Below are 27,516 nucleotides of genomic sequence, written 5' to 3'. Positions count from 1 at the left end.
TCTTTAGGTCTAACTCCTACTCAGATGTCAAGACAACACGCACCAAGCATTCAAACAAAATTAAGCTAATACTTCAAAGCAAACATGCATTTCATAAGTGCAAAATACGAATTGCCTTAACATACTCAGGAAACCAGTTCTTTAAAACTACCGAACTGCCACTTATGTGGAAACTAGCTCGTCCAAATACCAAAATTATAGCATAAAGTAAAGGCGAACTGCCTAGGTCGCCCCAGGTTAATAGCTCTTAATGTATGTGGCCCAGGCCATACCGAACATAAAAGACAAACTGCCTAGGCAAGCCTAGGAAACCAGCTCTATTGTATCAAGACAACCCTTTTAAAACAAAACAAAGACGAACAAACTTTTAAGAGAACACTCACTCAAAGTTGACAAGATTCAAGAAACATTTGGCAAATTCTCAGTGGCTAGGGGCTCCAGTGCGTCCTCCAAAGCAGCTGTATCCATAGCTAGATCCGAGACAGAGTCATTCACAAGAACAGTACCTTCAGATACAGGAAGAACGATACTAGCATCTCCAGGTGTGTCTATCACTGTTGCACCTCGAGCCCCACATTCTGGTTCCTGCTGTAAAGCAAGATATTTATACTCCAGCTCATTGTATTCTTTGGCCAGCTCAGTTGCCTCTCCAAACAGAGTCTTATAGGTGTCCTTCGCCGCCTTGGCTGCAACTGTTACTTTCTACACGTACCCCGTGTACAATGCCACCTTGTCATTCGCTTCCTCCAGCCCCCCCCACCAGGATCATTTTCTCTGACCGGATTCAAATCTCCCCCCAGCAGAGAGAACTTGATATGTAGGTAGTTCGTCCAAACGAACTCGGTCAAACCCAATCAATCAACCCATCTTCCCCAAATTGCCTACTCCAGTAAGGTTAAACAAAATATAACATTTACAACTAGCATAGTTATGGAGGCATAAACAGTCTTTAAACGTCCCGTCAACTGGTCTCCTTCCTGTGGACATCTCCAACACCATAATTCTGTAACAGTACACATCACCTTGTATGGATGCATTAGCTCCCATACCATATTCTGTAACATATACATCAATCACTAGTTTCCATAAAACCATTTAAATGTAATATATATATATATATATATATATATATATATATATATATATATATATATATATATATATATATATATATATATATATATATGGGAGCATAAATAACAACCAAAGAAAAAGATGTGATTTTACCTTTCAATTAAACCGTCTTTGGAGTTAGTTACGTTCTCCGTGAACCTAGTACCAACAAATATGTCTCGCTAGCGTGCAATTCTTTCTTCGACATCTCGATATCCATTCTCTCTGATGGTGATTCAACAGAACATGCAACCCCAATTCTGACTATTGTAGTCAAGCACTCTAGCAGTTTTGCTCTTTTGTGATTGCGGATTTTCATGCTATTATAAGTATCTCCTAGAGTGTCATCTCCTTCAGATAGAAGTATTGGATCTATGATTTTTATAAATTGATCTTGCAAACCATTGCTAGCATAGTTATGGAGGCATAAACCGTCTTTAAACATCTCGTCGGTTGGTCTCCTTCCTGTGGACATCTCCAACACCAGAATTCCGTAACTATACACATCACCTTGTATGGATGCATCAGCTCCCATACCATATTCTGCAACATATACATCAATCACTAGTTTCCATAAAACCATTTAAAAGTAAAAAAATAAATATATTAAGAGCCATTGGAAAGAAAAAAGAAAATGAAAACAGTATATATATAATTGTAATATCGTAATGCTTTACATCCATTATACTACAGAGAAATTGAAAAGGTCCTCACAATCGCCACTTAAGATGTTGATAGAAGTAAACAAACTTGCTTAATTACCGCTACAACCACAGTTCTTTCGTCATTATCCTCGATCTTTTTAATTCTAACTCAACTAATATGGACAGAAAAGAAGTTAGATTAAGTTGATAGTTTTTATTCACTCTAACAGCTTTTCATTTGCACTAACAATTCATTTTTCCTCTTTAAAAATATCTAAATAACTATGTTATAAGCTCCGGAGCTTAAAACATCCAACTATCCAAGGCCCTCCTGTACCTATATCAGGTCGTTTAACTGGGCTGTTAATGGTGTCTAACTTAACATGGGGGGAAAATAGGCAAATAAAAGCATTTGAGTGTCACTAAAATATGGGCACATAAATATTATAACTAATGCAGTATACCAGATATTGAATTGATTTTCATGCATTGGAAAAAGGACTGAAATCAACTCATGTTGATATTTGAATTCCTACCTGGAGCGGCATAGCCAATAGATCCCTTTACCCCTGCTGAGGTACTTTGATTGTCATGCAAGTTCTCTATCGATCCCGAAAGAAGCTTTGCTAAACCAAAATCACCAACATGAGCTACCATATCATTATCAAGAAGCACATTGCTTGGCTTTATATCACGATGAATAACCAAAGCGTGGCACTCGTGATGAAGATAGCTAAGTGCAGAAGCAACATCAATGGCGACATTTAGTCTTTGAAGTAGGTTCAAATTCAATTCTTCATCTTGTTTACTGATCTCTTGATGCAACCACTTCTCTAGACTTCCATTTGGCATGAACTCAAAGACTAGTGCTTTGTATTCATTTCCTTCATAATCCATACTAGAGCAAGAAGTTAGAATCTTAACAAGATTTCGATGGCGGATATTACGCAATGATTCACACTCTGCCATGAAACTCTTTAACGATCCTCTCAATTGAAGTTTGAACACCTTAACAAAGAACAACAGTTTCATATTGGTTGAGCATTCCCTTATACACACCGCCAAAACCACCGAACCAACAAAATTAGTTGGAGAAAATCCACCGATCGCTTGAGAAAAGATCTCCATAAGAGACCTTAACATGCTTTGATCAGCGATTGATGGCAAAGAAGCCGTTTTAAGTTTACCTTTTCTTCTCAAGTAAAATATCATAGAACATGATGCCAAAAGAATAAACACGGCCACACTGATGATAATTGCTATTTTGGAAGGATCGAACCTTCCTTGCTTTTCAGAATTGTTAATTCGGCATGGCGGCAATTGCAATTCACGTATACCCCCACAGAGATCAGAATTTCCATCTACTGAAAAATTGCTTGCAATTTTAAAGATTCCGTTCACTGGTACCTCACCTTCAAGTTTATTGAAGGATAGATTCAACAGCTGGAGATACGGAAAGACCTCTAAATATTTCGGAATTCCACCAGACAAGTTGTTGCTTGATAGATCTAACTCTTTCACATTCTTTAAAGAACTGAAAGATTGAGGAACTGTCCCTTCAAACAAATTATCATACAAATATAACTTTTCCAGACGCTCACACTCACCAAGAGGAATAGGCAATGGACCAAATAACTTATTTCCAGACGCATCCATTAGAACAAGATGTTTTAGTTTTCCTACTACTAAAGGGAGGGAACCAGTTAAGGAGTTCATAGAGAAGTAAAGAAAAAGCAGAGAGGAAATATTAAAGATCTCTTTAGGAAGGGTACCATTTAGGTTGTTTTGTAACAGATACAGTTCTTGCAAATGGCTAAGAGCACCAAGAGATGAAGGAATATTTCCTTCCAGTCTGTTCATTTCTAAATATAACACACTCAATTTTGTATTGTTTGCTAAAAAAGATGGGATCGGTCCAGACAGTTTGTTCGCATTAAGAGCTAACCCCTGTAAACTATGAAGTTTTCCAATAGAAGATGGAATAGTACCGTAAAAGTTATTAGAAGAGAGAGATAATATAAGCAAATTGACGAGGTTCCCAATCCCTTCTGGGATGATTCCAGATATTTTATTGAATCCTAGATGCAACCTTTCCATTTGGTTGGAGAGATTGGTAATAGAGTTGGGTAAAACACCTCCAAAATTGTTTTGGTGCAAGTCCAATATCTTTAGATTACTGTTGTTGGTCAAATAAGTGATAAAACTAAAATCATGAGCTTCTCCTGTTCCTAGATTATTGCTTCCAAGATTTAGCCATTCGATAGTTTGAGGGAATTGAAAATCCTTGGGAACTGGTCCTTCAAAATTGTTTGTTGAAATATCAAATTTTTGAAGATTAGAAGCATTAGCTAATGAAACTGGGAGTAGTCCAGAAAGTTGATTTGTACCCCCAAGGAATTGAACGAGATTAGGAAGAGTGATGCCCATGTCTGGTGGAAGACTACCACTAAATTGGTTAATGTAAATTGCTAAATTGATCAGGGATGATATGTTAAAAATTGTTGAAGGGACCTCACCAGACAGTTTATTACCTCCAACCAAGAACTGTATTAAGCTTGACAGTCTACCAAAGCTGGCTGGAATACTTCCAACCAATGCATTTTCTTCTGCATACAAGTTTTGAAGCGACGAAATATTACCTAAAGAAGGGGGTAGCACTCCTGTCAGATTGTTTCTTCTAATAAGCAAGAATACAAGCTTTGACAATGAGCCAAGGTTTGCCGGAATATTCCCTGACAATTTGTTCCAACTTAAATCAATGAAACTGAGTTCTGTACATTGGGTTAGATTGACTGGAATTTCTCCTTCGAAAGTGTTATCGAACAGATTGAGTATTTGAAGTCGAAACAACCGACCAATTTCTCGTGGAATCTCACCGTAGAGCTTATTTTCCCGTAGGCGGATGAACCTTAGGAAAGTGAGGTTTCCAATATGAGGCGATAACGATCCAACCAAACTCTGGCTGGAAAGATTCAAACTTATGACTCTTTGATGACGCTTGCCGCATGTAATGCCTTGCCACTGACAGAAATGGAAAGATTGGTTCCACGAGCTTAAGCCGCCTTCAATTCCATCTCTAATAGCGATTAGAGAGTGAAGATCAGTCTCATTTTCTGAGGTGGCCATACAAGGTTTTGTTTGTGACATCAATTGGTCAAAGAGTAGGAAGAACATGTAAACGTTAAGTAATGTAAATGGCTGCTTTGAAATCATCTTTGCGAATTCAGTAGGAAGAACGTGTAAACGTTTAGTAATAATATATAGGAGCAGAGTTCAAATTTGGTCTTGCCAGTCTGTCTATATCACTTTCGATAATGACCCATTTTGCCGGCTAATGAATCATTGGCCCAAATTAGTAGGTGTTGACCGGAGATGTATGGATGATTCTGCAACTGCCTTTTCTTGAGGACGACGAGATAAAGAAGACGAAAGAATAAAGTTGATTGACGATCCTTGTTCGGGTTTAATTTGCGTATTAAACACAATTTTTGAAAACGAATCATTCGGGAAAAAGTTCTAAACAGGTAAAATTCGGATTCGGAAATAATTCGGTCCAAATATTAGGCAGTTTTTTTTTAAAAAAATATATTTTTCTCGAAAAGAATCCAATTTGTTAAGATGTGATGTGGTGGTTAAAAAATATATATATAGCTTAAAAATACTATTTAGAACGCTTAATATAAGTAATTATCTGTGATTTTGACCTATATTTCATAAAATGGAAGTAGTTTATGTGTACGAATTTTTATTATATAAAATCAAATTATACACGAATAAACATATAGACGAATATTTGCTGTACAACAAATATATGACCGAATTTTTCCCCAAATGTTTCGAAATTGAAACCGAATTATACCCAATTCACGTTCCGAATAATTCATGTCCCCAAATTTACTAACTAGATTGATGATATGGTGTTTTTACTTCTCAGTTATTGACATTTTGCTGTGAATATGTGATTACTTTTTAGTTACTGTAAATTCTGAATACGAACTTAAGCCGCCTTCAAATCCATATCTAATGGCAATTAGAGACTGTAGATCAGTCTCATTTCCTCAGGTGGCCATAGAAGGTTTTGTTTGTGACATCAATTGGTTGAAGAGTAGGAAGATCTTGTAAAAGTTGAGTAATGTAAATGCTTGCTGTTTCGGCAATAACCTGCTTCATCTCTCCAACATCAAATTTTCCATGTTTCTTAGTGCGTTTTTTATGATTTCTGCCGATAAATTTCTGCCAATAATTTTCGCTAAATATTTTATTTATTTTAAATACCTTTAAAGGATGAAGAGGAAAAAATAGATTTTTATTTTATTGAAGGGGAATGTTTCTTTTTAGGATTAAACGTTGGCGGGTTTCTTGTTGGAGTGGTCTCAAACAGTAGTAACTGCTTCCGCCAGCAGTATATGAAGAGACAATGCTATCTCCAATGAGCTGTGTTTTGCAATTAAGTGTGTATCACAGGGAAGCATTTTGGTAGGAATGGCGTCTCGGGTGTATCAGGAATGCTACTTTTCTCCATGTGTTTAGAGAGGGTAATTGTGTGGCAGATGCTCTAGCAAGGTGTGCAACAGATGAAGAGTGCTATGATGCCTTTGACAACGTTAATAGATTTCCTAGGAAAGCTAAAGGTTGCTATGTTCTCGGCAAGATGGGTATGGGTAATTTTAGAGTTTAAATTGCATTTAGACTTTGTTTTTTTTTTTTGGAAAAAGTAAGCTGGGGTTAAGGTATATCCCCACTTGATATTATTGCAAAAGGTTAAACTTTACAAGCTAAGCCTCCCTAAGAGTTAGATCATTGAAAGGAGGAGCACAAAGACACTATATCGACAGGCTTCAAACCTAACATAAGATAACATATTAGTCATCCTACAATCGAACTTAAGAAAGTAGAGATGATAATCCTACTTTCTAGTCATGATTTCTTTAACAATCTTAGAATGATCCTTTCTAAGATGAGTCCGTAACTTTCTCATAGTTGCAAAAGAAAAACCTTCGCAAAGCAACACACATAAGTAAGTCCCAAAGTATCATTCCAAAACTCTTTGGTGTAGTCTTCAAGATTTCTCATCTTCTTGTTTTTCATTAGCGACTTTACCTTCTTCATCATAGCAAGCGTAGGCTCTATTTCTCCTGAAGAACGCTCTTGGATTCTTTTGCTTCTTTTTGGCTTCACAGTAGTCCATTGATTTTGATCCTTAGAAGGCGCTGAGCTCTTATGCAAGCCAATTGTTGGGGCTACTGTAGCAGCATCCGCAAAAAACTCGGTCTCATTCTCTGAGAGATCATCATCTTCATCCTCATATCCAGCAACTAGCCCTTCATACATGTTTCGTTCTCTACTACTTGGCAGTTGGTTAATCGAAATAACTCTAGGCTGATGACTTTGTGTTGGTGTAACCGTATTACTCTTATCTCTCTGGTTATTTGAAGCTCCTCTTTGCGATTGAGGAGTATCCATAGTTTCACCAATCCTATTTACTATAGGAGTTGTTATCTTATCAGGCACATAAAGTGCTAATTGAAGTCCAATGGAAGGATCAACTCCAGTATCATGTCCACTAGTATTGAGCTCTTCAACCACTGTTCCATTCCCCTGAGCACCACTACTCTGGCCAGATTCTTCTGTTCTAACAGTGGAAGGACCCACGCAAACTATTGGTACTAACTCTGCATGAGGAGAGTTCAGCACCGCAGTAACATTCTTTGTAATTGTCTGGACCACCACTTGAGTAGGAAGCTGACCAATCCTTGTTGTTGTTTGCTGAGCACCAGCATTACTACTCTGACCATTTACATTTCTTCTCGGAATCCAAGTATTAACTACAGTGCTATTGCATTTGTTTGTACTGTGTCCAAACTTCATACAGGTGGAGCAGGAGGAAGGTTTCCATGGATACTCGACACCAATGCTCATTTCCCTCTCACCAACTTCAATACTAACAGATTTTGGGTAGTGAAAGAGTAATGGAATCTCAACACATACCCTCGCAAACGATAGTCTCTGCTTTTTAGCGGTGGCTTCATCCATACACATGGGTTTCGCTACCAAACTTGCAAGAAAAGACAGTCCATTTTTCGTCCACAACTCTTTCGGAACATTCGACATCTTAATCCATACTGGAACAGTAGAGATTTTGTTTCTCATCCTTTCAGCCTCAACATTCCAAGGTCTGATAATGAAAATTCTCCCAGCAATAAAGATTGGCCCCCCTTCTAGAGCCATCTTCCTATCCTCATCAACAGTAAAGGTAAAATAAAACAAGTCCCTATCTGTAGTTAGCTCCATCGAACCCTTCAATTTCCAAGCTTTCTCAAGTGAAGCTTTCACATAAGGAAAAGCTAGTCTTTTTTCTAGAAAATACCCTACCAAGGTATCTTTCCACTCCTCAACGCCCTCATCAATGAGGTCTTGAGGTACTACAGCTACTCCATCAGTAAGTTCAGGTGTATAAATTCTCAAAGGTGTAGTATTTTTAGAAATACAAGAATTACTAAAAAGAGAGCTCCAAGACATAGGTTGTCTTGAAATCGGTTGAGAGGTAGAATCCCCCAGGATCAAACAGAATATTGGAAGAGAGCATTTAGACTTTGTTTTTGGTGTATCATGAGATGACATATATATGAAAAATTTGCAAATGCAATTTGTATGTTCAAGTAAGCACTAAGCAACCTGACTAAATGAAATTTGCAGTAGTATTGCATTTTTGGGTCACTTTCTCAGCAAAATGGTCGTATGATGGAAGTTGGATTCTCCCAGATCAAAGTTCCCAGCTACTGTTGTATTAGTTTGGTTTTCTGAGTACTATTCATTTGTGTCTGCGGGCGGTGCAATTTTTCCAACCTGGTAATTGGTACTGGAACCAGGTTTATCAAGGAACGGTCCTAGTTCTGCAAGAACCATCTAGGGCTTCATCTGTAGAGGCTAGAACTGTTGCCTCCTCCAAAACAGAATCCTTTTTGCAGCACCATTTCTACTCTGGGTGGTTTCTTTGGCTGTGAAAGTTAATGCTAAAGTTGTTAGAATGTGAATTATTAGAATTCTAATAGAAGGAAATGTTATTGATAACTTGGATTTGATTACAATACCAATGGTGGTTTATATAGACTTATCACCAACCATACACCATTAATACATCTACACAATGTCAAGATATTACAATTATGAGATCCCATGATTTAAGGGGAATTCTAATAAAAGGTGTGTAGATTGTACTGTTGAAACTGTGTGGTGAACAATGGTACGTGGTTTCAATAGGTTGTTGAATGCTTCCTCTTCTGCAATCTCCTTTTTGATTGTGTGAATAGACGTTGGAAGTTGGCTACGTCAGATAGCACTTTAAAAAATTATTCAGGTTTGCAGATAATGGGTGTGGGCTGATTCAACAATTAAGGTTTATCGAAAAAAAAAATGGGTTGAAAGTATTTAGATTTGGCGCAGTCGGCTAGATGTGCCACTCACTGTAGAAAACAGAGGATATTTGACTAGGAAAGAACCGAAAGATCAAAACCTTTAAGTAAATGATCCTACCTAGCAGGGATAGCAAGCAGATAATGCATTTGGCATGTCATAGTTGTTGAAATCTGTGCAACCACTTATTGTCAGCATTATTTCTGTTTTGAAGACGGTACATTGGATACAGGAGTCAGTAGCTCTGCCTTGTTCGCACATCTTTTTAGTGCTTGGTTCTTCGGTAGGAAACTTAATATTCCCCATTCTGAGCAGGGGGAAGACATTAGCGTAGTTTTAGCTACGTAACATTGAATAATTCTTTGCCAATGTTGTGGGAGAACAAATTGTAGTGTGCAGTTTATCAAGGATGCGAAGACAGTCAAGTGTTTTAGTTTTTAGTTAGTCTGAACTTCGAGGCTGACATGGTAATAGTATAACTCATTGCAAAACTAGAGCAAAGTTCCGCTTGATATGGCACAAGAAGTAATTAGTTACTATCAATGAGCTAGAGGAAAGCCGTGGAAGCACATAAGCACACACCAGATTATTAGCTAGCTGGTGTTGCTGGAAGGTTTCTGTTTTTAGATGAGACTCTGACAGCAGATCTTTAAATGGCACTAAAAATGATTAAAGAAGATCTTGAACTGATTGTGTCAAGGGTTTCTCAAGGATGCAACAGTTCTAGCCTAGACGGTTCGAGCAGAACTAGGGCCGTTCCTTGATCAACGTAGATCTGGTACCAGCAACCAAGTTAAAATACTTGGATCACTCGCAGACGCAAAAGAAGGGTACTAGTAAGAAGGAATAAATTCTGGAGAGTTAAATCTACGATCACTCATTAATCTCCACTTTGAATTAGAGCAAAATAAATTAACCATGTACAACAATAAACGGTTGCTTAACATCCCCAAAAGTATACAAAATAAACTAAAACCTAGGTCCTGGAGATGCGTCGAACAAATGGAGGCAAGCCTCAACTCCCTCCGTTGTATCATCCGTCAGAAACTGAGTACATAGGGGAAGGTGCTTCCTATGATCCATTATGAAATCCTCAAGACCTCAACTCTCAGAGATGCCATGATTTTATCTGAAAAGCAATGAAACTCAAAAATTACAGAAGTAAAGCAAATGCTCAAGTAAATTGATCTTACACATAACACAACTAGGAAGTCCCTTATTGTCTCATTATTTACTTGTACAGGTAAAATTAAAAAACCAGTAACATAACTAACATAACTAACATACTACGATACAAAGTAGATTACTATAAAAGCAATATTGGTCATAACATGGAGTCCATGAAGTCATATTAATGGAATAAAGAAAGACCCACAAAAGTATTGAAACTAGTTCCAAACCTTGTTTTCAACCTAAAAAGGTCCACAAATTTCGATTTTGTTATCCTCTTTTAAGATGTTCAAACGAGCTCAATTTTTGTTGTGGGGGGAGATCAAATATATAACACTCAATTCATGGGACCCATACAATACGGGAGAAAGATTAATGGCGTTGTTTATATATACAGGGGTTACACGTACTCCACCGCTAAAAACAATGACTTGAAGGATCAAATTCCATACCCTGTTGCCAAAGTTACTCCCACTTCTTCTTGGCCATCCTTGCAGCAACTCTTATATGGAATCAACTTGTGCCAACAAGGGGAACACCCTTGTCACCGGTTCCATCAGTTTACCACCAGTGCAAAAGAGCAATCCTTCCAGGGGTGTTATGCTTCCATGAAGAGAGTTACACATCAAACACGTAGGAGAAACCGTGGTACGTCTATGAATGAGTGTGTCAAATGTCAGCTTACCTACGTGAATTCCCCCTAAAAGAAGAATTTCACTTTAATGTTACTCGAACTTTCCACACCAACTTAACTGGAAAAGGATCAATTGCTTGCTCATTGCTACCTTGTATGTACAAGGCTGTGTAGATAGACTTCAGTGTAAAATTTTCGCTCTTTGACCCAATCCATACACACTTGTCAGTTTCTTCAATAAATCTCACATTTTCATGTTTCATCACCAAATAGGCGTATTGTTTCATCTCCCAGTCATTAGTTTGTCTTCTAAGAAATAGTTTCCATGTCAATTGATTGTTGCCCATCCAAGCAAACTCATTAATGAAGCCTCTCTTCCTTCTAGAAGCTTGAAATACCAATGGAAATTGTTCAGCCAACAGTTTATCTCCAGCCCAAGTATCCAGCCAAAACAGACATCTATGGCCATTACAAGCTTTGAAGACGATGCTGCCCGTAAAGTCGTGAAGAACATTAAGTACGTCTCTCCAAAGACTACATCCATATGCTTGTGAGTTGTGACGTGGGATTTGGCCACCACCTGTGTTCACTGTTACCATATTTTGCAATAATCATCTCTTGCCACAAGGAGTTGTCCTCAGTGATATATCTCCATAACAACCTGCCCAGTAATGTTAGGTTCAAAATTGATAAGTTCCTGATATCCAGCCCTCCATACTCATTTGTTGAGCTAATGTCTGTTGGGGATAATTTCCTTTGTAGGGAGATTATCTTCATAAAAATCAGCCCTCAACCCATCATGTAGGTCCAGTTTTGGTAGTAGAGATCAACGTACTGGAGTTCACTTTATGAGACTGTGTGCGTCTGTGTGTGTGTGTGTTTCTCGAGCTAGAACGGACACCATGAAACGAAGAGAAAGCTGTCTATCTTTATATATGGACAGTAATGAGTATAACTCTTGTTGAATTGAAGTTTGAGATATGGACAAAAGAAGGTCGTCCATGTCTACACTATGGTCTAAGTAAACATGGGTATTGTAGGGGAGCAATATCCTCATTAAGGAATATAGCGCACGCGCTAAGCATAAGCGAACTCAGGACATCGACCTCCAAGACCGATCTGTGAGCAGCTCTTTCATGTAGGTGGTACGCCTAAGCTCGTTCAAGGATGTCTCAGGACGAACAAACGGCTGGAGACAGAACGCCTCAGATAAAGTCACCACCAGGTGTAATAATTACCAAAATTTTACTTGTACTTCCCATCACCGGGAAATAGGGACTACCGCACCAACTTCCAATCAGCTCACGACTCATACTAAAACCAGCCCAACACACATTCATAATCTCCACCCTACACATGTGCAAGAGGTACACGTATCTCTAGGATCAACACTCCCTTAGGCCTATAAATACCACTTACTTGAACTATGTGAGACCTGATTCTTCTCTCCCCTAAAAAACCAAGAGAAGATACGTAGGCAGCTCGCTCTTCAGCGAACTCGGTCTCTCCAGAAAACCTCAACCTATTTTCCTCTCTTCATTTCAGCTAAAGAAAAACCTAAACTCTCCTTTACATTGGCGCCGTCTGTGGTCTCGATTACTTGAGAATCCACTTTCACACTACTCAAAAACTAACAATTCTCAAGCCCACGAAGCATGGCAAGCCTTGAAGCTCAAGTTCAAAACCTCGCAAACCAACTGGGTTTAACAAACGAGAGCATTTCCTTGCTTCGGGCAAAAAAAGGATTTATTTACCATTGTTCCAAAAATGCTCAAGACATACGCCGCCGAACGGCATCAACGGTTAATCAACAGATTAACCATTATCGCAAGGATCCTCGAAATCCCCAGTTGTTGTTCAAAAATTCATCCAACCATACGCTTTCCCTTCGTTGTCGCGATGTCCTCGCCCTCTCCTCAAGATTTCATCCAGCCACGCTTCCCGAATGTGCGATGGCGGCAAAGACGTGGAAGTCAAGAGATGTGGGCTCGCTATATCCAAAGTCTAGCGATTTACGCCCCCCGAAGTTTGATCACCTTCAATATCAATTATTTCCCCAAATTTCCTCGAGGATGGCGACTTGATTCTTCTTCTCACTTGAGCCCGATTCTATCAAAACATTTGAACGACTTACGACCGCTTTGCCGGTCAATATGTGCACAAATGCATCTAAAGAAAGCGGATCTTGACTCACTGTTCCAGCTATCATTCAGGGAAGACGAAACCATTTGCCAATTTTTAGGACGGTTCAAGGCCGAGCTGTTATGTATGGAAAGCGGTCTGAAAGAGTCTTTTGCCACACTGGCATTTTCTAACGCTTGTCGAGTGCGTAATACCGACCTCTCCAGATCATTGATGAAAGAGCGCCCAGAAACGATGTCCGAACTGTACGCTCGGGTCAACAAGTATATTAAGTTGCAAGAAAGTTTGAAGTCCAATTGGTTTTAGCCGAGGACCGAGGAGGTGGCAGCGATTTTTCGATCATACCCCGCGCGCTGCCAGCGATCCGGTCGCTTGCACCAAAGGCGCCTATCCGACCGCATTAACAAAGAGAGTTCGGCCGCCTTGACACGCCCCCAAGTTACATATTGGACAAGATCCGCTGGCTCAAGTCGCAACTTCGAGATATCATTTTTTCACGTAGGCCGACCTCAACAAGGTCTCCGCCTCCTCAACGACGACGCACTTGTCGCCCACGCCAAGATTAGCGACCGGACAAGAAAGCGGCCCGATTGACCCAGGAGCTCGTATGACATTTTATTTTATCACACCATTCAAGAAATGAGTTTACCCAAATCAGTCCTCATGGATCCGATTGCCCCCCTTTATAGATTCAATGGCTCCAAGGTCGACCCCATCGGTGACATCATACTCCCAGTATCGGTAGGGTCTAAAGAAGACAAAGTCAGCTGCAATACACGCTTCAGCGTTCTGGACATCAAGTCGTCCTATAACGCCATACTAGGCCGACAGTGGATCCATCAAATGCAAGCTGTACCTTCAATATTGCATCAAGTTCTTCGTTTTCCAGGCCCTAGAGGAATGATGGAACTGCGCAGCAATCAACTTGAAGCGTATCATTGTAACCAAATCTTATCAGCAAGTAAGACCGACAGCGAACCAATCCACATAAGGAATGAGCCCACCAGTTATACAATGGCCAAAGACCTGGTTGTCGAGGTCAGAGCCAAAGCATCAAAATAGCACGCTGGGGGCTCCAGCAAGAAGGTTCAATCGTCTGTTTTAGCTCCGTAAGTCGGAAACCATTGTCGATCCATCGATCGGGATTTCGTCGTCGATCGGTTGTTGTCAATCCAACAGTCAAGACCCCAGAAGCCACCTCCATTGTTGTTGTTCCACCAGTTAGCACCCCAAAAATCGCGTCGTCATGTTTCGCGCAACAAATGTCAATTTCGGAGGTCACCCCATACTCTATTGTCATGACCACAACGCAGCCATTCCAGCCCCTGTTGTCATCGCCACAGATATCGATCCAGCTCCTGCGGCCAATTTCACTCTCCCTCAGATCGATAAAGTATCACCATCTAAGGAAGTCGGTCAAATAAAGACAACACCTCAAAGATGCGCATTAGAGCGAGTGAACCTAGGAACTGATGATGATCCCAAGTTCGTATATGTAGGGGCTAACCTTGACCACACACTCAAGGACCAACTTGTAAACTTTTTGGCTATGAATAAAGATGTTTTCGCCTGGTCGTATATCGACGTGCCCGGAATAGATCCTAATGTAGCATGTCATAGATTAAATGTAAATCTCAATGCTAGACCGGTTAAGCCAACAAATTTCACCGGTTATCCCTCAAGGGTTTCGTAAAGCCATTAATGACGAGGTCGACAAACTCAAGCAAGTCGGTTTCATCGAAAAAAGTGACTATCCGTGACGGATCGCCAACATCGTCGCAGTCCCCAAAAAGAATGGAACAGTTTGCCTATGCGTCGATTTCACGAATGTCAATCAAGAAACACCGAAAGATAGTTTTCCCCTACCTCACATTGACCGACTTGTCGACCAAACCTGTGGCCATGAACTTCTCTCCTTCATGGACGCGTACATCGGATACAACCAAATCCCACTCGTTGAGGAGGATCAAGAGAAGACCTCGTTCATTACCGAGCAAGGAATTTATTGCTACAACGTTCTCCCATTCGGCCTTAAGAACGCTGGAGCGACGTATCAACGTTTGGTAACTAACATGTTCCAAGACATGTTAGGAGATATCATGGAGGTTTACATCGATGACATGGTCGTCAAAAGCAAGAAAGCAGGCGACCACCTCACTCACCTCGAGCAAGCGTTCTCCAGATTACGTCGAACTTCGAATGAGGCTAAACCCAGAGAAATGCCTCTTTGGAGCGTCCTCCGGAAAGTTTCTAGGATATCAGGTGTCACAACGAGGGATCGAAGCAAACCCAGATCAAATTCGAGCGTTCTTAGACATGCCCGATCCACAGACAAAGAAATAGATACAGAAGCTGTCAGGCATGGTCGCTGCACTCAACCGATTCATATCCAGGGCGTCAGACAAGTGCCGACCGTTCCTACAACTCCTCAAAAAAGGCGAGCAGTTTTCATGGAATGATCAATGCCACCAAGCATTTGCCACTCTCAAAGAGTACCTCACCACGCCTCCCGTTTTAGCCAAACCAACAGATGGAGAAACACTGGGGCTCTATCTTGCGGTATCAGACTTCGCCATCAGCTCAGTTCTCTTTAAAGAGGAGAACAACTCAGAAAAATCGATCTACTTTACAAGCAAGACGCTCACACCAATGGAAAGGAATTATTCTTTCCTTGAAAGAGCCGTACTTGCTTTGTTGTATCCGGCAAGAAAATTCCGGTCATACTTTCAAGCACATCCAATCAAAGTACTTACCGACCTCCCCTTGAAGAAAATCTTCCACCAAGGAAACAAGACTACTCGTATGGCAGTATGGGCCAAGAACTCGGCGAACACCATATGGAGTCTGTACCTCGAACTTTTCAGAAAGGTCAAGTCGTCGCAGATTTCCTAGCAGATTTCCCTGTTGATGACCCAAATTGGGAACCAGAAACGGAGCTCGCAGACACAAAGGAGCGTATCAAATCAATCTGGTCTCTCTTTGTAGATGGCTCTAGCAACCCTGGCGGGAGTGGCATTGGAGTCGTCTTAGTGTCACCCGATGGAACTATGGTAGAGAAGTCAGTTCGAATCGACTTTGCAACTTCCAACAACGAGGCGGAGTACGAAGCATTGATCATGGGACTTCGTATGGCACTACAGCTCGGTGTACAGGAACTTCAAGTCTTTAGTGACTCGCAATTGGTCGTTCGCCAGATTGCAAAAGAGTACACTACCCATGAAGGTAACCTTTCGAAATATCTTCAAGTCGTACATCATTTACTGCCTTCTTTTAAGAAAGCTACCATATTATCATTTTTTTATGGCGAGAACCGCCACGCAGAGCTTTAGCTTACTTAGCCACTCAAACACTGAATTAAGGTCCCAAGACAACTACTCATCGGCGTAGTCGACCGACCTCGCGTATCCGAAGTCGAACACGCCTTAGCAATAAGCGATCTGTTCCCTCTCTCCGCTAATCAGTTGAGTCAGACATGGATGCAACCTATCATAGACTACATACAGCATGGCACACTCCCGGTAGAACGTACCAAGGCCAAGCAAATCCCATATCAAGCTCGTTGCTATTGCTTATTTCATAATAAGTTATTCAGGAAATATGCTGGTAGCCCACACTTGCGGTGCATTACTCCAGAGCAGGGTCAATTGATTTTTGCGGAAATCCATGAAGGAGAATGTGGAAACCATGCCGGAGGTCGCTATTTAGCCCATAAAGCAATTTCCCAAGGATACTTTTGGCCCCGTATGTAGATCGATGCCAAAGCATACATCCTCAAGTGTATAAGATGCCAAACATTCGGCCACAACATCATCTAGACCGCTCGCGAGCTGATCAGTATAGTGAGCCCATGGCCATTTCACATGTGGGGCATGGACATCATGGGACCATTCATTCCACAGAAAAACACCGGTTTCCGCTTCGTCTTAGCTGCAACCGACTATTTCACTAAGTGGGTCGAAGCTATTTCTTTAGCGCATGTCAAAGAATCACATGTCAGAAACTTCATCTAGACTCACATTATCACCAGATTTGGTTTACCACATACACTAGTGATGGACAATGGCCCCCAATTCAAAGGCATAACAGTTAAAGAATTTCTAGCCAAGTGGAAGATCGTTCATGCATTTTCTACTCCACAATATGCTCAGAGTAATGGTCAAGCAGAAGCCAGCAACAAAGCAATCTTAGAAAATTTGAAGAAAAAGATTGAAAAGAACAAGAGCCAATGGCCGAATCAGTTGGAGAACATCTTGTGGGCTCATCGCACCACAGCTCGGTCCAGTACAGGCGAATCTCCATTCTCCTTGTGTTATGGCACAGAAGCCGTAATTCTCACCGAATTGACAGTCACTACGACTCGGTCAGAGCTCGTAGAGACGGGACACAATGACTCCGTTTTAGCACGAGAGGTCAACCTGCTAGAAGAACGGCATGACTTAGCCACCATCAGAGTCGGTTCTTATCAACAAACTCTGAAGAACTCCTACAATAAACGAGTGCATCCTAGATCTTTCCAGCCTGGCGATCTAGTGCTAAAGAAGACGCAAGACGACTCCAAATTAGCACCTATATGGGAAGGTCCATACATTGTGGAACGCGTTGTAGGCAATGGAGCATACTGGATAAAAACCCAAGAAAGGAAATTATTGCCTCGCCCTTGGAATACTTATCTGCTGAAAAAGTTTTATCAGTAAAACCACTGATGTTGTATATGCTGTTTTTCATTTAGTATAAACTCAAGATTAAATTCCTTATGTTGCCTATTACAATCTACTCCATTTACTTGTATTGAAAAGTCATACAATTCACACCGGAAGAACGACCAAGACACTTTAACACTCTCCAACACTCAAGCTAAACCATGAGCACCATACCATAAGCTAAAATGCTCTCCATGAAGCAGGACCTATACTTTTTTAGGATCTCAAACGAGCTTACAGCTCCACAGCCTCTCTCGAAGTCTTGTTAAGTCGAGGACCTATACTTTTAGGATCGACCAAAACGAGAACGCCTTCGTGGAGACGCAGCTCTCTCGAGCTTACAGCCCACAACCTCTCCGAGTCTTGTTAAGTCGAGGACCTATACTTCTAGGATCGACCAAACGAGAATGCTCTCCGTGAGCAGACAGCTCTCTGGAGCTTACAGGCTCCACAACCTCTCCGAGTCTTGTTAAGTCGAGGACCTATACTTCTAGGATCGACCAAACGAGAACGCTCTCCGGCGGAGGAGCGCACAGGCTCTTCTCTCGAGCTTGTTACAGAGGGACATAATTTCTAGGATCTTTCCGAAGTCTTGTTAAGTCGAGGGCCTATACTTCTAGGATTGACCAAACGAGAACGCTCTCCATGAGCAGACCGCTCTCTGGAGCTTACAGGCTCCACAGCCTCTCCAAGCCTTGTCGAGGACCTATACTTCTAGGATCTATCAAACGAGAACGCTCTATGAGCAGACAGCTCTCTGGAGCTTCCAGGCTCTACAGCCTCTCCGAACCTCGCTCGTCGAAGAACCTATACTTCTAGGGTTGACCATACAGGAACGTTCTCCATGAGCAGTACGCTTTTATAATCCAACACGCTCTGCCTGAGCAAAACACTCTCCTGAGTATTACTTCTAAGCTCAGAACAATACACCTAGTGGAGAACTCTTAATTCTAAACGTAGATTATCTAGAATGTTCCCAACGTTTCTTCTCTTATAGCACGATGAACAAGGAAGAAAGCACTAATCACAGGCAAAACGTGTCTCTAATCTAAGTCTCAAGCTCCTCAGTTATTTCAAGCCGCATACATAATAAGCAGGATGCTAACTACAAGCAATTAAGCATAAACATACATTCTGAGCACACTTCGTAGCAATACTTGACCACAGCCACAACAACTAGATCCACCGATCTGCTGGGATTACCCAGGAAATCCAGATCGGTGTCTATTACAAATTTAACAACGCATCGAACTGCCACTTCCGTGGAAACCAGTTCTCTATACCAAAATACCGAACTGCTTAGGCAAACCTGAAGATACAGCTCTATTGTTAACTCTCATATAAGAGAGGAGAATGTAAACAACACTTACAATTTTCGCTGAAATATACAAAGGTAGATTGCATCATCAAATATCAGTCAAGACATGCTTATCTTTTGGGGCAGCGTTAGTGGAAGCAGTGTGTTACAAGAGATCTCAAAGATCACGCCGCGATACCTTCTCCCCCTCCTTGCGCTTGGTCGCTTTCTTCAGGACGTGATACTCCTCGTCCAGAGCGGCATATGCGACACAGGCCTTGGTATACGCCTTCTATGCTTTGCGCGCTACCTTTTGACATTTTTTAGCATATGCAGTTACCTCAGCTAATTCCCTCTCTAGATCAGTCATATCAGTTACCAATGCAACATTCTCGGCAATAACATTATGATACTTGTTGGTCATCACTTCTAGCTTCCTTTTGTCAGCCCCCCACGCAGCTCGCATACATCCCAACTCGACGTGAGGGTTATCATCAGTCTCAACGTTTTGCACAACATCTTTTAGTTTATCATACCCTGCAAGAAACTGCACGAACAAAGTTAAAGATCCAAATTGCCTGGAAACAGACACAACAACTTAGCACATCATGAGCTCACCAAACAAGCAGCCATATCCATCGTCCCCAACAACGTCTCCATGTCCTCATCTTTCACCTCCGCCTTGTCACCATCTAACACGATTCCCTTCAGAACGCTAGTCGCTATGGGTGCCGAGTGGAAGTTACAGTCCGAGCGTTTCACCATACGCTTCTTCCCCGTCTTCCCCAAGTAGTAGAATTCGCTCCCCACATCCCCACATCGCGGGGACGAATTCTCACCAGCGACTTGGCGACCTTGCCTCAGGTCGCTACGCTCCGCAGCATGACGATCGGTGTCGCCTACCCGCTGTGGCGACCTAAACACAATGCCACCAGCCGGACGACCAGCTCTCCTAGGTCGCTTGTTGCTTTTGGCTCCCACAGAAACAGCCTTCCTCTTACCACGATCGCCATGAACATGAGGATCGAACTCTATCTCCTCCATTATCAGAGGTGAAGTTTCTCCCATGCTTCTTTCTCCTCTCACATATGGGTGACACCTTGTCATGATCAAACCTACGAACAGAGACAATACTGCATGAGTTAAAAATATACACCAACTCCTTCTCAGAAAGGTAGCATTCAAAAATGAAAACAAACATACCTGTGGACGCAGCGACAAAGGTAGTACACAGCGTTAAGGCAGAGAGGAGCTAAGACAAGAAGCCAAGCAAATACTTTTGGTATTCTATGAACAATTTACTTATTAGGTAACATCTTTTCCCTAAGCACATCATAATTACCTTGAGATGCCAAACGTTAGACCACCTGCCCGCCATCATTACGCTCCTTGAACCGCTCATTTTCCTACACGTGTCACACACGTGAGGAAATACTCCCATTCGGGCAATGAACAGACCATCATACGTCCTACTCTATGAACAAGATCGCAGCAATCTGGTAACATCATTACGAGCGACACCTAAAGCTGAGCACAATTTAACGACAAGACGCTCATTCAAGACTACAGGGTACTTGCCGGTCAGTTATAACCGCAGTGCATCCGACAGGCATAGATATAGCTGTATCATCATTCATACATTCAATCAAGCAGACGACACACACACGACAGAGAAACAAGAAATAAACATAGCACATAAGCAAGACAACGACCTGTTCGGACAAGCCCCAACCACAGTTCGTTCTTTAGCCGAGTTGCTGAGCCTACTCAAGAAATCCAACCCGGCTAACCAATATTCATCATCACATGGTTACCCCAAACCAGTACGGGGTACCAAATTGTTCCAAGTGGTAGCACATAAACACAAGAAAGGCGAACTGCCCAGGTTACCCCAAGAAACCAGCTCTATTGTATCACAACTTACAAGCAAACAGATTCACAAAACGAAATTACAACTCGCCATCTCCGGCAATAACCAATTCTCCATACCTGGCGAGCTTCGTCAATTTCAAAGCATCCCTCCCGTCAACCACAAATGACACTCCATCTAAGTCCAAACTCATAAGCACATCGACGCGAATTTTTCATTCGGTACCACGGCTTCTGGAATGATCACTGAAGAAGCGAGCACATTACCGACATCTCCCTGCACCTGTTCCACTGCGGTGCGAGACGTACATCGTGCATGTTCCTCCTTCAAAGCGTTATAGTCCGCTTCCAAATTTTAACAAAGTCGAAGATCCAGACGCCATAGGCCTTCGTGAAGGCCCCGAGTAACCTTCTTGCGATTACCGCACGGCATACTCGTTCAGTCTACCAATTTCCACAGTCGTTGCCAGGACGTTCTCTTCAACTCCCTGTAGTTTCTGCCTCAGATTTTCTGCTTCGGTATCTTTCAACATCTTTGCCAGATTCAGAGCTTGATGTGCTTTCTTCAGGTCTTCCAGCTCCTCACGTTCCATCTTAGCGGCGTCTTGAACATTTTTCAGCTCGTCTGACAGCTTCACCACAGCTTCTCTATCTGCCTCCGCGAACTGAGCAATCTCCTTCAACTTCTGAAACCCACTTACAAGCTACAATTGCACACATATGTTAATAACCAAGTCACACCGGCGTACATAGGTGAACAAATACATCAAAGAGGGACAAAGCCACGTACCAGACATTGCGCGATTTCCATCCGCTTTAGGTTATCAGCCAGCCCTCTCTTATCCAGCTCCTTACGGTTGCCGTCCAGAGCTATCTGTTCTAGCAGACAAGCCTCTACCTTACTCGACCTGAAGCTACAATCAGTTCGCCTCATAGTTCGTTGAACCCCGTTGTCGTCTAAATACACAAACTGTGACTCTAAGTCATCAGCAACCATAACAACTTTTCCACTCGCTTTGCGGGGAGCATTCGCTTTCGCCAGCGGACTAGGTTCTCGCACCACAGGAAATGGACTAGACCCCACCCCAAAGGTGGCTAAGTCCATGACCTACTCCGATCGCACCCGACTCCAGCGAGCAGTTGTAGCCCCAGTCTGACCACCACCAGAAGCGCCCCCCGCGCTGGAGCTTTCCCCAAGAGCATGCCGCGCAACTTTGGCAACTCATGCAACATCTTGCTCAGAGGCGTCATTTCTTCTCTTCTCCGACCTGCTTCGTACACGAGGATTGAGGACCATCGTCTCCAGCTATACAGGAGCATCCATCGACCCCCCTTTAGGTCGGGAGCTCGACCCACCAGCCCCTGAAGCACCACCTCCAGAGGGACGTCTCGAGCCGCCACGAGCCCGATTCCTATCTTCCCGTTACCAAATCACTTACATGCGTCTCCATCACCCCTCACCTTGTCTGACTTCAAGCTCGGTCCTTTTGAGCCTTTCTTTTTTCCCGGATCGCAGGCCCCCCCTTTACCACAAAGAAATTAGCAAATTCGGGAAGCTTCGCTTGTTTTTCTGCTCGAGTCAGCCACGCGAACCTCTCTATCTCCCCCCGATCAATTCGCATTTTCACAGAAAAATCTACAAGCAAAGCAAATACATGGGCCAGTTAGAACAACAGTACATCACCAAGTAAAGCAACAAAAGAAAGACATTCCTACCCACCGGATATGTTACAAATCCTAGTTTGCAACCTACATCCACTAGCAGAGTAGTTGCCAACTAGCAGCAACGGCCTCTTTGTCCAGGCCTCGTTGCTTACACCGTCAATCACAGCAGAACGCGTCGTCATCGTTTGCAAACTAAAGTTCAGATTACCAAATCGCCTCACGACATAATGCTCGATTATGTCGGACACCCCTATGTGGTATTCCCCACTCGCATTCAACAAGTCGAACACCCTAAACAGTCGCCAAGTATTACCAACAAACTGACAAGGAGACTTCCAACAATGAGCCAAGAAGTGACAAACCAGTTTCGAGAATGGTATTTGCATATACGCTCTCAGCTGGCCCTCACAGATGATTACCCCCCCATTCGGCGGGTTGTATTCCTCACTACGTACATTCTTACTCAACCGTGGTTCGTATATCTCTAGAGCGAGAACGTTGATCCCATACTCTGCCCTCAGTTCGGGGAACGAGCTCGCAGCACGACGATCCACCATCCTAGGGGGCAACTCACTTGATGACGAACTCTCCCCTTGACCTGACGTACTGGCCACAGCACTTTCCGACCCAGATCGTGTATTACCCTCGTCTACCCTAACTCCCTCATCCAACTCAATCTAAATGCCAACATTCACCGATTCTTCATTGTCATCCTCATACTCACCACAACTTAATGAAACCTCCCGAACCTCTTCTGATCGAGTATCGTCAGAATCAGACATTATAACGTCTCCTTCTTATCAACAACCCAAGCTTAAACCCTACAGCCTAACACTGACCTACCTACTTAACAAATCGCACTTGAACAAGAAGAAAGCAAATTGAAAATGAAAGGCAACAACAGTAGAAGCACTAACCTAAGAAACCCTAGCTTGCCTTTTTGCTGGAGAAGGAAACAAGAAATACTTTTTCGAATGTCCCAAATTTGATTTTGTACAACCGCCCGTTCAGTTACCAAGAAGTTATGATTACAGCCTATGCTCTAGCCCACACACGTGTTATAAGGACCTGTTTTCTCAAAGTTCCGAATAATGCGGTGACACATTTCTTTACCAACTTCTACGATTCGGTCACGTGCCAATCACGGGCCAACTTCCCTTTCCCGCCAAATCATCACGCCACACGGTTCAAACTTTATGGCATCTCAGTCAGAACGTTCACCATAGCTCGCTCATGCTTCGCACGAACTTCCATTTTTTCTCTCAGTAGATCGCTTCCATGCACATAAACAATCTACTGAGAGGGGGCTGTGTAGGGGAGCAATATCCTCATTAAGGAATATAGCGCACGCGCGAAGCATAAGCGAACTCAGGACATCGACCTCCAAGACCGATCCGTGGCGACTCCCTTCATGTGGGTGGTACGCCTAAGCTCGTTCAAGGATGTCTCAGGACGAACAAACGGCTGGAGACAGAACGCCTCAGATAAAGTCACCACCAGGTGTAATCATTACCAAAATCTTACTTGTACTTCCCACCACCGGGAAATAGGGACTACCGCACCAATTTCCAATCAGCTCACGACTCACACTAAAACCAGCCCAACACATTCATAATCTCCACCCTACACATGTGCAAGAGGTACACGTGTCTCTAGGATCAACACTCCCTTAGGCCTATAAATACCACCTACTTGAACTACGTGAGACCTGATTTTTCTCTCCCCTAAAAAACCAAGAGAAGATATGTAGGCAGCTCGCTCTTCAGCGAACTCGGTCTCTCCAGAAAACCTCAACGCATTTTCCTCTCTTCATTTCAGCTAAAGAAAAACCTAAACTCCCCTTTACAGGTATGACGAGTTTGGTGAGTTGAAGAAGTAGGAAGTGAAGTTGTGTTGTTTGAATTTCGTTTCCAGACATGTTTGTTTGGAGAATGAGTAGATGATGATGTGATTGTGAAAAGAAGAGACGGTGGTTTGTGTTTTTTAGTCTTGTTTATGTTTGTGTAGAAGGTTGAGGAGGGAGCGGAGGAAGTTGAAGGGAGTGAGTGTGGTGGAATTGGAGATAGTGTGGAGTAAGTGTTCATGGCGTTTCAGAGTGTTGGGGATAAAATGAGAAGACGACTGTTTTTTCTGTTTTCTTGTCTTTAAATGGGTCGGGCTAGTTGTCTCTAATGTTCACAAAATTAGAATTGGGCGAAAAGGATGAAAAATGGGATTGACAGAATCACATGCATTGATTTCTGATTAGCTGATCTAATTATCTAACTAGATTTTTGGACCCGTTTAACAAATGGGGACCGTTTTTATATATATATTTTTAATTTGGATGCATAGGTTCCACCATACACTCTTATATCAGTTTGAGCACTAGAGCTAGAGTAATTTATACATATGAGATGAAAATAAGCATTATACCAAGTTAATCATAAAAAGAAAACTTTAAATTCATATTATAAGAGCTGAAAATATTCTAATTGAGCTACTCTCTGAACAATCAATTGAGTCCCCTTTAGGGTTTGTAGTAGCTGTAGTGACCTTTTGAGTTTTAAGTCAAACTACCAATTGTATCCACTATATGCCACCTGGCCTCTTACTTCCTTCCCCACATGACAACTACTGAAAGAAAGTGTGCAATCACAAATGTATAAAATACTGTAACAATGAAAGTTCATGAAGAAAACATGACAATGACTTGGGCAGTAGAAGATGGAACAATTTTTTTAAGGTAATTGTATATGCTCTGTTTGGTTCGATGTATTTACATGTAATTGCACCTATTTTCATGTAACTACCCACAAAACAGTGTTTGGTAGCAAAATGCAAATAGGCGGTTAATGCAACAAGTTGCAATTATATGCATTATATAAGTAGTTTCCATGACATCCACTTGCAGTCAAAAAAGTTGTGTAAATAGATGCAAACACAAGAGAGGTGGTTTCTCTCATATAAGATGTGAAAAAAAAATAGTGGGATAATGTAACTAATTTTATAAGATGTGAAAAAAAGTAGTGGAATAATATAACCAACTTTACATCCTTTTGCCTTGGGTTTACCAAACACAAGTAAGTTGGATGCAATGCAATTAGATGCATTACAATCACATGCCATTTGCAACTATTTGTTATTTGCAACTCGGTGCACCGAACCAAACAGAGCATATAGTATTACCAACTCTACATTTTCATGAAGTCAACTTCTTATTTTAGTTGTTGAATCAAAGCTTCAGCTTTTGTGGCCCTTTTTTCAGCAACTTTAGCTTTTTCAAGTTCTTCTTTTAGGAATTTTACCTCGGACTTCAGCTCTTTCATCAATTCAGTGCTCTCGTTGGATTTTAACTCAACATTGGAATCAAGTAAAGCCTTCACACGACACAACTCCGTAGAAAGCAATTCCACTTTCTCGGCATTAATTTATGCAATCTTGGTTTCATCATCGGCATGACTCAATGCTTGATTATTTGCATCACTCATCATGGGCATCTCATGTTTCATTCGTTTGAGCTCCTTTATAGTGGACAGAAGGGATATGACATCGGCAGCATATTTGAGTCGGACAGCAGTAATCTCGTTCTACCATTCCTCTTCCCTCTTTTGTGTTGCATATACTCCTGTGAGTAGCCCAGAACTTCTCAATCCGATAGTCTCCTCCACTTGTTTTTGAGAAACTAAAGCTTCCCAATCTTTTCAGTAGCCTCCTCAGCTAATTTCTCCGCGGCCTTCAACTCCTCAAGAGCTAAAGCCTTCTCTTTCTCCACAGATGCTTAACTAATCTTTCGAGACGCAAAACATAAATGTACAAAAGTATACCAAAAAATTAAACAATGTAAGACTAATAAAGTATCAGGATTGTAATAATTACTTTCATCAACTTACATTAGGTGTAAAAAGTAAAACTGATCTTGGGGATCTATGATATGAATATACAGACCCCCTTAAAAGCAGTTAGCTTCATAAGTAATGTGTGCTATGATATTAGCATGCCCTCAAAGCTACAACTTATTCACTATTTGAGTCATTGGTATATGAATATACAGACCCCCTTAAAAGCAATTATCTTTATAAGTTAAAGTGTGCTATGTAATCACTTGAATGGACAGAAAAGACGATGTCTCTGTTAGTTATGTTTGTATCGAAGCCTCAGAACTAATGACTCATAACTTAAGCTACTAAATCTGGATGAGGAAAAACTACTATGGACTAATAATCTACAAAGTAATGTGCCAATGCTAACCGTACATGTATATCTACATAAGCTATATGACTAAAATTAATTAATTAGGTGAATGTGTTATTATCAAACAGAGGCAATACAATTAAGCTTTATAATTGTTTAAGACGACCAAGAATCAATAAATACATCTCATTGCGAATGTGCTATTATCTAGCGAATTCATTGTGTCGAATCACAATGAGAGTTCATACGCTTAGATATTAGTAGTTGTATATGGACAGGAACTTTCAAATTCTAATACAATTCAAGAAGGAACTCATTCTTGCTACCTTTTGAAAGTAGCCTTACTTTTACAATTGGTACTAAGTCGGATACAATGGGTGCAAAGTACTTAATCAGACAGAACTTGATAAAATCAACAACACATAATCAAAGACTTTTACTACACAATTTACATAATCAAAGACTTTTACCACACAATAACATAGTAAACGCAAAGTCATTAAACTATGTGAATAACTTAACACCACTGACAATAGCATTGTAACAATCAACAATCTCAACATGACATATTTTAAAATCAAAATAACTAAAGAGTAGAAAACTCCAATTACAAAATTTTATTTACTCGCTTAATTAGTTATCGTAAAAATAATATGACAATTGACAACCTCCCAACTTTAACTGAAGAACGGAACA

The 27,516-nt window shown here is 41.5% G+C and overlaps 1 protein-coding gene across 2 annotated transcripts; it reads right to left on the bottom strand.

Annotated features, from left to right (window-relative positions):
- Positions 1-181: 181 nt before the first annotated feature.
- LOC147501846 (putative LRR receptor-like serine/threonine-protein kinase At3g47570) lies at positions 182-5,089 on the bottom strand. 2 transcript variants are annotated; one of them, XM_086606869.1, is made up of 3 exons: positions 4,397-5,089; positions 1,228-1,656; positions 182-1,055 (listed from the first exon to the last, which is right to left on the bottom strand). In XM_086606869.1, exons 1-2 carry the CDS (start codon positions 4,968-4,970, stop codon positions 1,256-1,258), a joined length of 975 nt encoding a protein of 324 aa, XP_086462995.1. In that variant the 5' UTR covers positions 4,971-5,089; the 3' UTR covers positions 182-1,055; positions 1,228-1,255. The 2 variants fall into 2 exon arrangements, with proteins under 2 accessions (XP_086462995.1, XP_086462996.1); XM_086606870.1 differs by lacking the exon at positions 4,397-5,089 and adding an exon at positions 2,294-2,765.
- Between the last annotated feature and the right edge of the window lie 22,427 nt (positions 5,090-27,516).

This window comes from Coptis chinensis, chromosome 4 (assembly GCF_015680905.1).
Source record: "Coptis chinensis isolate HL-2020 chromosome 4, ASM1568090v1, whole genome shotgun sequence".
Taxonomy (NCBI): Eukaryota; Viridiplantae; Streptophyta; class Magnoliopsida; order Ranunculales; family Ranunculaceae; genus Coptis; species Coptis chinensis.
This window is presented reverse-complemented; position numbering and strand designations above follow the sequence as displayed.

What these genes read in the sequence shown, in the direction of transcription:
- LOC147501846 (XM_086606869.1), bottom strand. Translation starts at nt 4,970, where the DNA reads ATGATTTCAAAGCAGCCATTTACATTACTTAACGTTTACATGTTCTTC. An exon ending in AGTGCTACCCCCTTCTTTAG is followed by an intron (nt 1,657 to 4,396) that starts GTAATATTTCGT and finishes TATATGTTGCAG; the next exon opens with AATATGGTATGGGAGCTGAT.